The sequence below is a fragment of the Mauremys mutica genome, chromosome 1, assembly GCF_020497125.1.
Source record: "Mauremys mutica isolate MM-2020 ecotype Southern chromosome 1, ASM2049712v1, whole genome shotgun sequence".
NCBI lineage: Eukaryota > Metazoa > Chordata > Testudines > Geoemydidae > Mauremys > Mauremys mutica.
This window is the reverse complement of record NC_059072.1, coordinates 101,475,027-101,493,469: the sequence shown is the minus strand read 5'-3', so window position 1 is coordinate 101,493,469 and position 18,443 is coordinate 101,475,027. Positions and strand designations below refer to the sequence as shown.

General features: G+C 40.3%; 1 protein-coding gene across 2 annotated transcripts in view; it reads right to left on the bottom strand.

The window, feature by feature from the left end:
- Nucleotides 1–18,443, bottom strand: part of LOC123368410 — a 239,342-nt gene that overhangs the window by 21,667 nt on the left and 199,232 nt on the right. For both annotated transcript variants that reach the window (XM_045013182.1, XM_045013190.1), the window contains 2 exons: nucleotides 15,651–15,748; nucleotides 4,594–4,663 (listed from right to left, as the gene is read on the bottom strand). In XM_045013182.1, the coding sequence (XP_044869117.1) occupies nucleotides 4,594–4,663; nucleotides 15,651–15,748 (168 nt within the window). The remainder of the gene's footprint in view (nucleotides 1–4,593; nucleotides 4,664–15,650; nucleotides 15,749–18,443) is intronic.

Genomic DNA, 18,443 nt, shown 5'->3' with positions numbered 1-18,443 from the left:
CAAACCCTCACATCATTATTCATCTAGCAACCAGAATTGTGTTATATACAGCAAGAAAGACAGCCCTAAGTACAAAATAATACTCTAATATTTTTAAAGGAACATTCCTCTTAATTCCAACATTTGACCAAGTGCACAGCTTTCCCTACTGAAGTGCCGTATTCTCCTGGCTTCTCTTTTAAAATTAATGAAAGCATTTTTCATATTGATCTTCAATAACAAAAGCCTAATCCTGCAAATCCTTACTCACATAAGCAAAGGTTTGAAGGACTTGGAAGGATCCTCTATTCCTTACATTTTAAATTAGAAGTTTTCACTTTAAAATGATAGATAGATAGATAGATAGATAGATAGATAGATAGATAGATAGATAGATAGATAGATAGAATTAATTTTGTCCTGTTGCCTAATAAAACAGAACAAAGTGCAATTGCTTCTGCTAATATTAACAGACAATCCTGAAGGAAGAAGATAGAGTATTTTTTCACTGTTTCAAACATGTCTTTACGTTACCACTATTCTATTAGTTTGTCAAATACCAGAACATAAAATAATGTTGTTATATGGGCATTTAGTGGTTGAATGCCATCCACAGAGCCTGAGATAGATGCTGTGTCAGTAACTGCCCTGAGCACTTTGGGAGGTGGAACAATCAACAAAGCAGAATTTGGTTTGTTTTGGTTTGCTCCCAAAAAGCATTTTTGATTCGAAGCATTTCTTGTGATGAAGCATCAGAAAGGCCAGTAAACATTTTTTTAATTTAAATTTTCAATTAAAGAAATTTCTAAGAGCTTCATTTAATGGGTCTCAGCTACCAAATATATGATTTTATGAATAACAGGCCTGATTCCCCTCCCTCTGATGTCAACAGCAAAACTCCCTTTGCCTTGGGAACACAGATACAAATGTGATGGCTGCCATTATAAGAAGACAGCTACTGTATACAGAGAGGTAGAAAACAGAGGAATCAGGCCTCAAAGTGCCATAATTATTAATCTATGAATTGTGGCTGTAACTTTATTTTCTGTGACTGTATATTCCAATGGAGGTGGGGTGGGGGTCCTCAGTTTAACAGAACTCAGTTTTTAAGTATGTTTTAGTGGGAGTGGCAATACAAAAATAGATCGCAACATCATTACAAATGTATAAATAAATAACAAAAAGATGAAACTAATGATATGTGCTCAATAGCATCACCCAGACTAATTTGTTTGTATGTTTTATCCTGCTTCCCACCCCTTTATCTCTGCTTACAGTGGCCTAGCACAAATATGGCCCCAAGTCTGTTTGGAGGCTTTGAGATCTACCATAAAATGGGGTGGGATTTTCAAAAGCATTCAGAGTTACTTCAGTGGGGGTAGGGTTAGGCCAATGCTGAGCACATTTAGAAATCCTACTCATAAATAATCATAATCCTTTTGGTCAAACTTTTCAAGTGTCCACTAATATCAAGTGTCTCACTGCCTGGGTAAGCAAATCAGACACTTGAGCCCTCACTTTGAGCAATAACAAATAGGAGGCTTTGCACCCATATTTCTATCCCCAGCCCTCATCCTGATCAGAGGCTGAATCAACTTCTGGATCAAGTTAGTGCAGCTTTTGGGCTGCTCTAACTTATGCCAATGGAGAACAGCCCTCAAGGAGCCACTCCACTAACCGGGATCATCAAGGACATTAAGTTCTGACCCTGCCTTTACACATCTTTCTTCTCACTCTTAACCCACTCTACGTCAGCTCAGGATTCCCCACTTATAGGGGAATGCTCATCTGCTGCCTTAAGGCAGATATTAGTTCCTTTGTGCAGGACTTTGGAGAGCCTGTATAAACCAACTGATAGACAAGAGCAAAGGTGTAGGGGCAGGAAGCTGTGGGAAAGATAGAGAAGCCACTGGGGAAAAGAGGGTACCTAGTAGGGATGGTGAGTGAGAGTAGAGAGGTAGGCGGGTGGAACTGAGTAAGAGAAGTGTCATCTGACTGGATTACTGTGCAGCGGCACTCTGGTGAGAAGTTGTGGGGATCAGCTTGGGGAGTGGGAGTATGTAGTATGCACAGCGGGAGAGGGGAGAAAATACCAGGAGCTGAGCTGAGAGGAGGTCCTTCTACCTCCCTTCTTTGATCAAGGGACTGCTGCACAATTCTTCAAATTAAGGTTTTAAAGAATTTTAAAACGAGTGTTTAAAATTCTAAAATGTTGAAAAATGATGGAGAAAAATACATCTATACAGACTAAGATGACTGTGAACTAAACATTGTTAATTCACCCAGACTGAGTTCGAAAGTAATCAGAATATGAATATTTAGGAGGAAAAAACCAAATTACATGTTAAGTTTTAATAATTTTTCTGCCCACATTTCAAAAAACACAGACATTATTTTGTGTCCTTTTAATCCAAATGAATGAGTTTTGCCATATTGGTTGAAAATGATGTTTGTAACTAGAGAAAAAAAGCTGGTTTTTTCATGATTTTTAAACCACTGATGGGTCATTTACCCATTATTAGTGAGGGTTATGAGTTAAAAACCTATGAAGGGATTCAAGCTAATATAGGTCAGTGTTCATGTGCTACTAGTTTGAACAAGGGGATAGATGGATAAAAGACAAGGTAATGATTTGTGACAGGGGCCCAAAATTTAATTTAAACAATTAAATTACCCTTCTAAGAGATCCCCAAGGAAATCTATTAAAATACCATCTCCCCCCATCCCCAAGCATACAAAAGCTGCCTAGTAACTGCCCAGCATAACTTCCTTTGTAAGATGTTGGATGATCCCAAGACAAAAACCATATGCTGTTAGTTTAATGGTAGAGTGATCAACAAGGGTGGGCTATTCTTTAGGTTTACTTGCCCTAAAAATGAGACAATTAATGCCATGTAACAAAATGTCCCAGCAGAAGCGTGGGGTCTGATTTTTCCTCTCATTTCTGCTGGCTTTTCACTGAGACAATTCCATCAATGTAGTTGGAGTTAGTCCTGAGTTACACTTACATGAATGAAAACAGAATCAGATCCTTAGAAGGCGAGGCAGGCAAAATGAGCTCCATATTTGTGGGCCACAAAAGCTCCACAGCCATAGACACTTCCCCCTGTTTTGAGGAGTATACTCAGGATTTGAACCGAGCTGGCTCATGTGTGGTGAGCAAATGAGTCCTGTTTTCAGCCAGCCATCCTTTTGTTTCAGGGCTCATACAGTCTGGCAGCCACTCAGGCTATGTCTACACTACTGCTGTAAGTCAACCTAAATTACACAGCTCCAGCTATGTGAATAACGTAGCCGGAATCGATGTAGCTTAGGTTGACTTACTGCAGTATCTACACCGTGCTGCATCAACGGGAGCGTGTCTCCCTTTGATTTACCTTACTCTTCTCATTCGGGATGGAGTATCAGGGTTGACCGGAGAGCGATCTGCAGTCGATTTGGCAGGTCTTCATTAGACCCGCTAAATCAACCCCCAGTGCATCAATCGCCAGAGTGTCAATCTGGCGGTAGTGTAGACATAGCCTCAGTAAGCATCTTGCGTTGTTGGTGCCTCTGGCCAATCAGGGTATGCAGCTGGGAGTGAGCCTCCCGGCCTGAGTAGACAGACTTGTGCTATTAGTGTTTGAGCTAGCGCACTAAAAATAGCAGTGTGGACATTGCAGCTTGAGCTGTCAAGCCTAGGGGTTTGGGGACCTCAATTCTGGCATTTCCTAATGTTTCAGTGCTTGACTTTGCATCCTTAACATCTTTTTAATGTAGTTTTTTGTATATAAGAGACATTAAAATTATAGGATTTAGGACTTACAGTGATTAGGGCTCTAGTGGTTAGGGCACTAGCCTAGGACTCAGGAGACATGGGTTCAATTCCCTGCTACCTGTGTGACCTTGGACAAATCACTTAGTCTGTTTCTGTGCCTCAGTTCCCCATCTGTAAAATGGGGATAATAGCACTGGCGTGTTGAAAGAAGTATGTTAATGACTGTGAGATGTTCAGCTACTACAACAATGAGGGCTTATATGACTAAGAAATAGATAAGATTCAGTTGGCTGTTTAACACATCATCCTGCAGGATTCTTCCCTAGAGGATATCTTCCAATGCTTTTTTGCTAGTCTTGTTTTAAACTATCAAAGTGATGGGCTTTCCATCAGTTTCCATATTTGGCCAAATACTCTATATCTAGATGTGCTTTAAAGCTACGAAACACAAGTAAACTTTCAAAATAATAAGCTATAAACACACACATTCTGCTGAGTTATTATACCCACTGAGTTACGTCTGATTTGCCTTCAATTAGTCCCCGATCTACAAAGCCATATGCATGTGTGTAACTTTGGGCTCAATCCCACAAAATAATAAGTATCCTGGTCCCAATTCAGCAAGCACATGCTTAACTTTAACCAAATGAGCAGCCCCATGGAATTGAAGAAGACTACTCGTGGGGGTAAGGTTATGCACATGTTTAAATCTTCGCAATATTGGGCTTCAGCGTGGATCTCAAATACCGTTACAAAGATCTATAGCAAATCCAGGGTGGCCACCTAACAATGAAAGTAGGGTTTCCTCACTCTAGAAGCCTGGGTATTTTTAAAGTACAATAGAAAGGTTCACTTACCCTAGCATTGTACATTTTCAGTTCCAAGGCTTTAAAATCCATGCGGCCAATCAACGCTCTCATAAAATTGCTGCAAAATATCAACAACAGAAATAAAAAAAGATGAACTTTTACATAACATGATTATACTTTTTCTTGATGGTCTCTAAACTATTCAGTGCTCCTTAGAAAAAAAGAAATAAACTACAGATGTCACATTCCATTTTATTCTCTATCATTTTCTAATTGATTTCTTCACGTATCACTACAGATGATCCTGAAGTAAAACTTCTGGATTTGAACAACTGTTCCAGTCGAAGTTGGCATTAAAGTTAGCATTAAAGTTCAGCATGTACCACTCGTATTCTGCCCCTGGATCCTCTGGATATGTTTTCACTACTTCCATTGAAGTAAATGGGAGCTGGATAGATATCTGTGGACAGAATGTGACCCATAAGGTCAAATTTTATTCTGATTTACTTAAGTCAGGGCAGGATTTTGCCCATATACTAAGGCCCAGATCCTCAAAGGTATTTTGGATAACTTCTATTGATATCAATGGTAGTTAGGACCCAAAATACATTTGAGGATCTGGGCCCAAGTTTCTAATTCAACAAAGGATTTAAGTATGTGCTTTGCTGAATTGGGGCCTATAGTAACTGAGACTTTTGTATTTATTCTGCCATACATCAAAAAAGATTTCCAACAAAATTCTTGCATATATCAAAAAAGATTTCGCTGCCAACAATGACTCATCTAACCCTTTTACATAGTAATGACTAGACAAACCGGAAGCTAAGCTCACACAAGGGTCTTGTCTCCCCTCCCTCTTACAATGATGTAAATCAGAGTAGATCCACTGACGTCAGTGGCATTCTTTCAGATTTCCCTGTTGTTTCAGAGAAAAATCTGCCTCATGAATTTACAGGGTGACTACAAACTGCTGTGAAGCAAAACATGGACATCATGCTTTGTGGAATATTCCTAATTGACAACACTGTAGGAGGAGAAACTTGCCTGGTTGTAACATCGGTTTCATGTAACTCCACTGAAATCAGAATAGATACATCAGCTTTAAAACTGGTGTAACAGCAGAGAGAATCAGGTCCATTACCTTCCAATTCCAGGTTGCAACAATATGAAAGACAGCAACTCTTTGTACAGCACACCATCCACCTCTTGTAACTGAGAGCCAGGTCTTGATGCAACCAATCCAATAAGTGGTGAATTGGTGTGCTGTGATTTTTTTTTCTTGATTTGCAATTATTACATAAATCTAGCTCTGCAAATATAGTCTAATAAAGTTCTTACCAGCACAGGGGAAAAAAAGAAAACTTAGACCTGGTCTACACTTAAAACTTTTGCTGGTATAGTAATGCCGGTCCGGGATGCAATACTTTTGTGTGTGACATTTTTAATATCAGCAAAAGTCCTACTTTGGATCAGTTAAACTGGCAAAAAATGCTTTTGCTGATTTTGTTCAGGGAACTGATGTAAGCTGCGTCTACACTAAGAAGGTTTGCCGATATAACTATACCAGCAAACCTTTTCTATGTAGACTAGATGTATGACATACTGGATCTCTCGGTGCCAGGCAAATTCACCTTTGCCTTTATTCTGAACAAGTTGGGTCCATTCTTAATTTCTTGTTTTGAGAGAGCAAACTACAGAGACGGTGACATATCTGAAGAAACTTCCCCATGTGCCTAAATAATCAAAGTCTCATTTCCCTCTTGTTGGGCCATATCCTGAAGTCCTTAGTCAGACAAAATTCCCATAAATCAAAAAGGATTTCTGACTAAGTAAGTCTTCTGGGATTCAATCCAATTACTTTGCACCTAGGGGAGGAAGGAGGATCTTGCGGTAAAGACATTGCATTAGAACACAAGAGATCTGATGTCAATTCTTGGCTCTGCCACGGGGGTGACCACCCATCTGTTATTTTAAGGGAGCATCCTTTATTTCAATGATTTGTCCCTTAGGGCAACCACCCATCTCTTATTTTAAGATATATTGAAATGTATTAAAACTGCTAAACATTTTAAACCTTAAATGAAGCTTATAATAATTGCATTGTATATCTGAGAGCAGGAGAAATGTACACTTGAGAGAAAAACACACGATATGCTAATGGAAATGATGTTTCCCTAAAACGTCCCTTAAAATAAAGCGTTGTCATAGGGTTTTCCCTTATTTCCACCCAACAAAGGTGGTTACCCTATTTGCCACAGACTATGTGACCTTGGACAAGTCACTTAATCTCTGTGCCTCAATTTCCCATGTTGAAAATGGGGATACTAATACTCCCCTTCTCCCACCATGTGCCTCTCTTGTCTATTTCGGCACCTTTGGGCAGGGGCTGTCCTAATACATATTTGTACAGTGTCTACTGCAATGGGGCCCGTACATCCTACCATAATATAAACAATAAAAAAAAGTGCTAGATTTCTGAATATGCCTTTTACAGCCAAGTTTCCAATAAACGCCAATGAAATGTTAACTATTACCAGGACTGGAAATAAGGGAGAGCGTCTGAGGAGCCAGTGAAGGGACGCTGTACTCCAGGAGTCCTGCTATGTGGGAGCTAGCTGTGCTTCCTCATGCAGCAGGAGAGTCATAAGAGAATTCTCAGCCAAAAGCACGATGAGGCCTTTCCCCACTGACACTTATCCCTGTGTCATTTTTTTCTGACGGATTGACTCCTCATTTCACCTCACATTCCAGTTGCTCTGTCCTTGTGTCATATCCTGCTTCTACAGAATTTTTTTTTCCTTTTAGCCAGAGCTATGTCAGGGTTCCCGCTCCTGCCCCCTGCCCCTATCCATGCATTTGAAACAAAAGTGTAAACTACAGAAACTATTTGCATTTCACGGGTATTCACACATTGTGCCAACACGATGGCCCAAAAGTTTGGCGGGTAACCTTGCCCAGAGAATTCGTGAGCTGATGATGAATGGCTGTGAAGCCTTTGTGATTGCTCAGGCTCCATTGTTGGTCAAACAATGGAGGAGGACACAAGTCTGGCTCAGGAGAGCAACGGATAAAATTGTTGGGCAGAATGGCGGGCTCCTGCCGACATGACCACTTGTTGACATTGAAAGGATTCAACAACAAGTGAGCAGAAACAGAAACGATTTTGTTCCGCAAGGCTATTAGTTGCAACGTGTGGCACTGGAGCGGTCACTCCTGATGTGTTTCCTCACTAATGAGCTCTGAATGCCCTATTAAACTGGGAGGCTATAGGCCCAGAGCCACTAGGACAATGGTATGCATGAATGACTCCCCCAGTTCCTATTGGCTGGTCAGCTGAAGGAAGCAACTGGCAACACTCAGATTTAAACAGGGCTGACAGTACAGTTAAATGATCATTAATTAGAGTTGGTGAACAGATAGCGACTCAAAGCAATTCTTAATGACAAGATAACAGTCTAACATTACTCAGCTTTGAGCAAGTTCAAGCTTGCACCATGTCTCGTTCTTTGTATTATACAGACTGGCACTGCACTGATTTTAGGCTCTTTCATATATTCGCAAACAAAAACACTTTGTTAAAAGTGTGTCAAGGTTCAGACCGTGAATCCATTTAAAAATAAATAAATAAATACACTCCTTTTATTTAAAAAAATCTACATTCAAAATAACAAACTGCTAACTAATTAAAGCCTCAAATGGACAGATGAGGAATCCAGCAAGTTCATCTTCTGCCATATAATCCTTCATCACCCACTGTCACCCTCCCTGACATAACATTGCCCATCCAACCTTAGCTTTGCCCATTGGTTTGCTTTGTCTTTGGACATTTCAATGGATAATCAGAACGTTCAGCATTACAGCAGTAAGGATTCAAAAGCAAGAGTTTGGAAGGGAGATAAATCATCATGCTCCAGGGCATAAGCCAACCTCTGTCTGATGGGGTTAGGAAGAATTTTTTTCCTAGGAGCAAGTTATTTCATAACTGCCGACTGCTGGATTTCTTGAATTTCTCTCTGAAGCATCAGAGGGGTAGCCGTGTTAGTCTGGTTCTGTAAAAGCAGCAAAGAATCCTGTGGCACCTTATAGACTAACAGACGTTTTGCAGCATGAGCTTTCGTGGGTGAATACCCACTTCTCTGAAGCATGAGGTACTGGGCATTACTGGAGGCAGGGCACCAGCTCAGCAGGACCATAGGTTCGGTATGGCAGGTCCTATGTCATGGAAAAATGCTATTGGATATTTACATTGTTAATTTTATATATTGCTTAGTAAATGCATTGGAAAGTTTTCTAAAGAAATATATTACTGGCTAAATGAAATGATGTCAGAGCACTGCAAGTTCTTTCACTGAGTGATGTGTTGGTAAAGCAGAAGAATATAGTTATGATTAGCATTGGAAAGACTGATGTGTTTGGTATTTTGAAATGTGTTGATTATATGGCTTTGGAGTTTTCCGGGAGTGTATGCAGATCTTGCAATTTTGTATTTTAACTATATTAATTATATTCTGTATCAACTAATTTATGTAGTTTTTCCACAGGAGGTAATGATGTAGTATATGTTAGTGATTCTGCCTACTGGAAATGGATTCCTTGAATAAGAGATTATACAATCTCCTGGTAACTGTGTTGTTCTGAAATGCACACATATTTTTGCAAATTGTAGGGGGCAAAGTTAAAGCTGGGTGGGTGATGTTAGTTGGGTGTGGCGAGAGTGACCGATGAAAGGTTGTATGATGAAGAACCGGCTGCATCTACTATTTAGACTGTAAACTCCCCAAAGCAGGGATCATCTTTTTGCTCTGGGTTTGTACCATGCTGAGCACAATGGGGTCCTGGCCCATGACTGGGGCTCCTAGGGACTTCCACAAAATAAATAATGAATTAACTCTTTGTTCCCAGCCTCTTTTTGGGGGGCAGGAGGAAGGAGATTTGAAGGAGCAGATTTCTTTTGGAAAGAAACTAATTTTTGGTGGGTGTTAGCTTGCTCTGTAGAAACACTTTCTGCTTTAACTTTTTTTCAATGAATAATTTGTATTATGAATTTCCCCTGTTTGATGTTTTTTGTTTGGTTTGGTTTTTTAAGAGCTCTGAAAGTTTAAACTGGGAACCCTTCCTCTGAATGATCCTATTATTCTGACCAAAGTGGTCCTCCAAACTGGTGGTTTACAGCAGCTCCATAGGTTGCATGTGGCTGTTTGCGAGACTTCTACACAGAAGGAAAAGGAGAGGGAACCAGATGGAAAATGTTAATCATGCAAAGATTTGCACCTAGAACATTATAAGCATTTTAGGTTTCTAACGTGCATAAAAGACTCTGCTTTCCCCTGTGGCCATACACCTCTCTTCAGCCCAGTTGCAGCGGCACTGGTTTCTTCTGGGGGGAAGTTCATGGGGGCTGGGAATTGGGCTTTTAGTGGGAAGCCAGTGTCAAACTTAACAATGGGGTAGCTAGCTCCCATTGTGCCATAATCAATTCTTACATGAAAAAATAATTTCTAAATTTCCATGTAGGCTAGTAGGTCCCAAATGTCACTCTGTTCCCTAGATGCAGAGAAACAGTGTGGTTCTGCTGCATAGGGGTGGGCAGGAATTGATAATCCTACAGAGCCAAGATACCGTGAGGCATCCCCACACTGCCCTACATAATGTGGCCTTAGAGGCAGAAAGGGTGGAGCAGAAAGGAATTGGGGTTGATGAAACCTATATTTATTCCCTAAAACCCCACAACAAGGGGGTTTATCTAACTCTTGGAGAACCCTCTTCACCAAGTCCACCTGCTGAGGCACGTCAGAAGAGGTTGGTGGGCTTAGTGGATTTGGTTCATAATACACATTATGTGATGGACCCATTGTATTAATACAGTTAAATTTGGGTTCAATTTTACACTTAAACAGGAGCTCAACCTCTTTGTCTTGTATGAAAAACACAGTGTATCTGCTCTGAATATTCAGCACATAATCTCTTAGCAAAGCTTGAATTTTCTGAGTTTCAAGAAAATCTGTTAGTTAGTGTCTGAGTTCCAATAAGTTAAAAAAGTTCACATGTTCTGGATCTCATGATTTTTCAGGCCCCACTAATTTATAAAAACAAACAAACAAACCCTACACATTGTAGAAAGTCAAGCATTTGTACCCAGGGAGAGTTGCAGAATTAATTTACTTAACAAAAAGGAAAAAAAACCAAGTTGTTAGCATGATTCATTATAATGGAATCCTATTACATTTCTAGAGAACCCAATTGTTTTCCTTCATGAAAAATTCTATAGTTTTCCCTATGGGAGGAATATAAAAATGCAAGAGAAGTACAGTTGTGACGCTCAGGAGCATAGTGATGTAGCAGTCCTGGATTTAATTTCTGTAAGGTGGGTTTGTAGCCTGTCCACACATTTGGGGTCTGAATGCATTGTTTTGTATCATTATTATTTTAAATCAATAAAGACATTGAAATATTAACAAACCCTTGTACCCATACATTTTTTAAAATTGGTTTGTTATTTTAACTGTTGTATAAATATACCAGTTTTGATTTTCCAATAATTACTTTCATTATGAACTGATTAATATTAGTTACCATTTTTGTTTCAGTAGTGCCTAGCCTAGGGTGCCCCATCAAGATAGGAGCCCGACAATGCTGGACACTGTATGAACATATGGTAAACGATGAGTTATGTTAAAGCCTCTCTAATAATTACCTGTTCCTCCTAGTAACAGAATAATTGAACAGAAGTATTGTATATTCACTAAGTATTGATGCCTAGGCTGAACTCTCTTAAACTAATTGGAGTTTGGAATGAGCGCTGAGTGGAGAATATACCTGTGTGTACCACATAGGAAAAGAATGTTTGGTGTGATTAAATAGGGAAGTCCGGGCACTGCTTAAGCTATGCTGTCTGGCAGTGGCCCCCAAGGAATTGTTCACCAGCTTGGAATGGCCAGAATGGAGCAAACTCTGGCCATATCCCCTCAATGCAACAGAGGGCATAGGAGCTGGCCACACTGCCGTGGGCCTCCCCTATCCCAGGGGAATCTTCAGTTGGGGCAATCCACAGGCTTTCTAGCCTCCTTTGTGCCACCCCAGCAGTTCAACTGGTCGGGGGGAAGGGAAAGAACATTAAGCCCACAGTTCTGTGTCCTCCAGATGATACATTTCCTTCATTTTGTAGTGCATAATGACGGTATCCAGATTAGACGGATCACATATAATGTATATAAGGTTACTAGCAGGCTAACACTATTTTCAAATCCTCAATGTGATGATATCTGTTTTCTTTCCCAAGACATGCATTAATATAAAATGATATTTCATGCCATTTAAAGACAGGCAGGTACTATACAGTCCGTAATTCACTGTTAGATACCCTGGTGATGTAAACTTCGTTTACAATGCAAAAAAAAAAACCTCTTTCAAAAAAGCATTCAAAGGAATGTCATCTCTGTGAAGTTTCAATAAAACCAAAGAACATTCAGATGCATCAAACTGTAATGTCTCCCGTCTCAGATACTTCTAGACCATATGGCCAGAGGGAAGCAGATGGACTAGGTCACAGCACAGGGAAGAGAGAGAAAGTCTGCATTGTTATCTGACCCACTGGGCCAACACTAACAGACTGTCCCTAGTGATCAGGCTATTATTATCAGAAAGATCTGATAAAAACCTGATACTTGCATTTATTTCCCCTCAAGTAGTTCTCAGACGTGGCATCTGAGCAAAATGACCTTTATTTTGCAGATCTGTTTATTCTGAAGTGGGAACATTTGAATCATAGAGGAGCAAATGACTAGAATGCACTTTTCTTTTATTGATTTTAGAAAATCAGGTTATTCCTACCTGATCACTCGCCTAAAGTTCAGAAAACAGCTTATCTAAACATGATAAACTCAACAACAAATAAAGAAAAACAGGATTTTTTTTATTGCTGCTTGCACTTCCACTGACAAACATTAGCCAGCCAACTAAAGCAGTACAGCATAGTGCCTGCCAGAAAATGCCTATGATTTTTCTCAGGATGTTAACTGAAGATTGCTATGTTGCTGTATTAACATTAAATTAATTGCCTTGCATTAACAGCTACTAAAGTCCCTCAACATATTAGATCATACTGTACTGGCTTCTAATAGCTTCAAAGTCAAATGGAAATCATTTTTATGGATATTATTTGGGGGGGACATTTCATGAAATTATCACTTATGAAAAATGCCAGAATAACACTCCTAGAGGCAGAAGAGTATTTTTTCATTGGGAGTAGATGTTAAGCACCTCGCAGAAAGCACAGACCCAATATAGCAGGAGCAGTTACAGTGCAAGGATTATTTACTGATAGGGTTTTTTTTAATGGCACTTATTACTGTAGTTTCTGAGCACCTCACAACTATGAATGGATTTATCCCACAACCCCCTGATAAATATCATTATTCCCAGTTTTACAGATGGGGAACTGAGGCAGAGAGAGCTCACATGGCTTGCCCAAGATCCCACAAGAAATCTGTGGTAGATCCAGGAATAGAACCCAGATGGCCTGAGTCCCAGGGTCATTAACCACAAAACTCCCTTTGCTCACAACAGCTAACCAATGTGCCTCACCACGACACTGAGGGAATGACTGTTATTCAGCTTTGGGTCTCCATGTCCTTTCAGTTCTTGGTTTCTGAGGGCTCTACCAATCAGAGTGCCAACTGTGCTGGTGAAATGGGCTGTCCTCTAGGACTGGCCTGAGACCAACTCATTTTATACAGCCCATCCACTAGCTGTCAGAAAACCTTGGCTTTTGATCAATAGTGACTGTGTCAGATTCAAATTGGTGTCGTGGAAGTGAAAGGAACCCTGTTCCATTACCTGTCCTCTGAAATACTGTTGAATACTCGTCTGTAAACAAGAAACACATGGAGCTAAAATGTGGCTCCACAGCCAGGCCTGTGGGTGAAGGGGCAGAGATGCATTGCCCCAGCAGGAACTCACAGGGTATGTCTACACTGGAGTTAAACACCCATGGCTGGCCTGGGCTTGAGTTGGAACCATCCACCCTCACAGGGACCCAGAAACCAGGCTCCAACCCGAGACTGAAAGTCTACACTGAAGTTTTAGAACCCTGCAGCCCGAGCCCCATGAGCCCTAACTCAAGCACAATGCCACCTGGAGCACCACAGAAGGGGAGACCAAAACTAGCCCCTGTGAAAGAGTGCCATCTGTACTCCCTAGCCCTACAAGCTCTGCTGGCCAGTACTAATGCCGAGTGCTCATAGTATCTGTGTTTGCCCTTCCCCATTTGGGGATGCCAGTGTCGCCGTCAGCTATAGCCTGGAGCAGTCCTCCTGCTCAGGTTGTGTATGGGCTGTGGTTGTGAGCACAGGCTAGCAGAGTCACTGTGCAGGTGAGGAAGGTGGAGTAAGGATTTTGGCATCATGTGCCCCCACCCCCACACTGTGCAGTGCGCAGGGCCAGGCACCAATCTAGCCTAGAAATGAAACTTGACTTTCTAATGATTGAAAAATCTTGTCTAAGGTCTTTTCTGTACAAAATAAAATTAACAAAATAATGATGTCACCATTTGTTTGCCCAACCAAGTGGAACCCCTGCCCTGGCTCCCCAGGCTTTTGCCCCAGAATGAATATTCAAGTTTCTTTTCAGGAGTTATTTCATAGCCCTGACACTTGGGCATACAACAGACAGAGATGGAGACGCCAATTTTACAATGAACAATGGTGCTGAGTTCTCCTCTCAAATGCAAGCTATTTTGTAAAGGCAGATTCTGCTGACTAGACAGTGCTGTTTGACCTTAAGCACAAGCACAAAAAGCAGGGAAATTCTGAGCTTAGAATTTCCAACACTTATCAAAGTGATCATTTCAACCCTGTCACTCAAATGAAAACACAATTTAATGTTGCTAAGAGACGTTATTAGGATACTCTGAACCTAAGCAATTCTTTACTGATTCTGCAATCATTGGCTAGTGTCCTTGAGTTGCATTCCCCTCTTGATACACTGTACATTTAACTCATTTAACACTTGCAGGGAGAGGAGGAGATTGTGGGGGAGTCTGGGTCCCACAAGTGCTATAGAGGTGCCCTGGGGGTTCTCTGCCCCTCAACATGGAGGATGATTTTGGAGATGGGCTGGAGGTGTCTGTCTGCGCGTGAATCGGGGATGGTGAGCATGGGAACTAGAGAACCCTTAAGGGGAGAATTTTGACCCCATAGCATTACAAACAGTACACACTGGCCACTACACCGCCTGTTTTCTAGGCCTGTAAGTTGGGTCTGAGGTATGACCCAGTTCAGATTATGTGTGCACATAGAACTGCCCTCTGTTAACTGACTCATACTTTAACAGCAGCAGCAGAGTTCCCTGAAACAAGACATTTCACACAAGAACCTACATGGAAAAAGAAAGTGCCTGGGTGTGTTTCTTTCTTTCTTTTTTTTCCCAAGAGGCTTAAGGTTCTGCTGCCATATAAATATTCAGAGGTCTGAAAAAGAGGCCCAGAATACAAAAATGTCAAGCACTCAGCAACTCCCAGTGCAGTCAGAGGGAGCTGCTAGGAACTTTTCAGCACTTATGAAAAATGAGCCACTCATCTGGACATCTTCATACACTTTGAGGGCTAGCAGCAGGATCTGCAAAATTGCCTGAGTAATTTAGAAGAACAAGTCCCTTTGACTTTCAGTGGGACTTCTGCCTTTAAGTCAATTAGGTGCTTTTGAAAAGCTTGTTCCAGTAACTAGAAATGGACTATAAATGAAAGTCAAAACTGAACTCTGTCACAATATTCGCATTGCTCTCTCGTGTATTGTCTTGGCTTGATGCCGCAGTATACTTTTTATTAAAAGCCACATAAATAGCACCGTCTGATGCTTGCTGGAATGTATCAATTTCTGGATTAAGCTGTCTCATTGTTTTGATGCGAAGTTATAGTTTAGAGATCAAATGGGACATGGCCTAGCCTAATCTAATATCAACAGCCTGTAATAGTGAAGGGATACTCTGCACTAGAGAGCAATCTAAGTCTTCAATTACTTCAGCTACTGATAGATGGGCTCTCACTCCCTCAAATTCCTTTGTCAGCGAGGAGTTAAAATTCATGAGCATCTATGCCTCTGAATACTTACTCCAGTGCTGCTATTTTCTGTGCCAAGCTAGCCATCACTGCGAAGAGTCGGAGGTCTGTCAGGCCATCTGTTACATAATAGTCAACAATCTCTAAGATCTGGGGAAACAGAGATGGAGAGAGCAAAGATGATGAAGGGTTTAGAAAGAACAGATTGCTGCCTTGCTTACCAATAAATAAATAAATAATAATAAGCTATGATCGAAGCAGAGACAAGATTTATTAACATAGCCAGCAAAACAAACAAAGCAATTTCAGCAAGAACCCTGACAACAATCCTGATAAACACTACATTGCATTGTAGGTCTGTAGGATCCCCTCAAAACATTATGGACCTGATTCACATAGAGTCACCTGCACATACGTACACCAGAGAGGTATGTGTTTTAGGAGAATTCACTGTAAGACAGTGTATAGAAGACCACACAAAAACCTTCTACCTAATGCACAAACACTCTTTGCCACACAACTGGAAAGTCAGTGTGACTTCCTCTCCCTAACAACAAACTAAAACCAAAAAGTTATGTACAGCGTATTCGTCAAGTAAGATTTTAGAATATTTTTCAGGTATGCCTATGATACCACATGTTTGCAACCTGCCCACATTTTAAACAGCAGTAACTGCATCCTTAGCTAAATACTCTCAAAGCAAGTTATTATTGTGTTAACCATCTCTTAGGGCACTGCTGTAACACAAGCATAATAATAGGGAGAACCATTAATGATTTATTTATATTATATTGAAATGAGCTTTCTTTGTCCTCTCTCCTCTCTGCTCATGTTGTCTTCTATTTGCTCCAAAACCCTACTGTTGCAGAACTCCCCATAAATATAAACACAAGCTAGCTACCTCGACTGTACTGACATCATGGAAGTAGCTGCTTTGAAACGTTGCAACATAACAAAATTTGTTACCAGACTGTACAGAATTCCCCTCCAAAATCTATATAAAAAGCCAACTTTTGCCTCTAAAGCCTTTTAGCATGGAGGGGAAAGGACAGTGGAAGTTAAATCCACTCCTGTGTTTGCTCACATCCTGATCAAAATTAAGTTTTAAAGAATAAACAAACCACACCTACTTCTCTGTCCCTCTTTGGATAGTATACCTTTCACAACGAACAACAGTCTTATAACACATGTGCCTAACGAGAACCCACAGGTAATCTTTTGTACAAAGCACCTTAAAGCAATAAGAACTATTATGCTCTTTCTAATTACAAGGCTCCTTTGACTGTTCTGCACTCTGAATGCATAATTTGTATCTAGAAACTTATGGCTGTGATCTAAATATCTATCACATGAAACTAGGGGAGGAGGGTTGTTGGTGTGTGTATGTGTGTGTTTTCCAGTTGTCTTTGTATTTCAGGCACTGAATGTTACCGAAAGACTTATTCCTGGATCCTCCCTTTTTAGCCTTTCACAACAAAAACCACCTTTAATCCCTTTAATGTGCCCATTGTGCAAAGCTGGTCTTCTACAAAATGTTGGCACAGTACATATAGTCCTGCTCAGGTACCTTGCTCTTATCTTCTGTTTTAGCTTTGCAAATGATGTTTAATGGTAACAGGGAACAAAATGCATGAACACTGGGGGAGGAAAAAGGGGATGTTTACTGAAGGCACATGCACAAACAACAAAAATTGCTGGGCTAACTTTGCGGTTTAACTTTTCATAAAATAGAAACCACTGACAAAGCAAACATGGTATAATGGAAGTAATTAAAGTCTGTACTCGCTTTTATTATTGCTATAAAAGAAGGCCACTCATTAAATAAGGTCTGAGTGTATAGTGTAATGCAGCCTTTTTAGATTTATTTGTGGATCACGCATAATAATGCTGACAGATGGAAAAGATGAGCTTTCTAGATTCAATAAAAGTAAACAATAAATGTAGGCATCACCGAACTGGATTGTCATCATGCAATATGAGTTGTATAATGATGTTAGCATTGGCGTCTGCCATGGAGCCATTGCTTTGGAATACTAAAATTAAGCCATTTGATATGTGTTTGATGTCTGAACAATTCACATCATTTGCCACCATGAACAAATTGGAACTGGACCTGGTTGGGGAGTTCCAAGCTTTAGCTAAAAATGTGTTCAGATCAATCCAAGGCCACTGTAATTTATCTAAATGGCTTTCCTCTTTTTATCATATGAAATTCGTCCCCTTGCTCTAGTCTTCAAGTCTTATCTAACATTTCGTGCTGAGAATGTAAAGCAGGGAACCAAATACAGTAGTACAAATAACACTTTATTTACAGTTTCATGGCTTTCAGATTTCCTGTCTCCATAATCACTTCCTACTAATTTCCCTCTGTTTTTGTTTGAAGTGGTAGTGTTTTCAAAGAAAGTGTCCAAAGAAACAAAGCCTTTGAAAGGTTCAGATTAAATCATACAGGATTTTATACTTTTCTTTATTGCTGTGTTTCCTGGTACCGGTTTTCTGTTAACCAAGTTTATGCTCTTTGTCAAATGAGTTTGTATGTTTCAAACAAGATCATGATAGAAAGACTGCAAAAAGGCAAACAACAGAGGGCCTGATTCTCAACTGGGGTAATCTGGCACAGCTAAGGACTGGATCACTGAGTTTGCTTTTTGAAGGAAAGCAAAACTGAATGTTTATATGTTGGACATCAACAGACTTTCATACAGTACCATAATTCTTACATAGCATGCTATAAAAATAAACATTTAAGCAAAATTAAAGTAATAAGTTATTTAATATCTGTGCCTTTCAAAAAATACAAAGCAACCAACGGTTATGCTTGGAGACTAATGTGTATGTTTTGGTC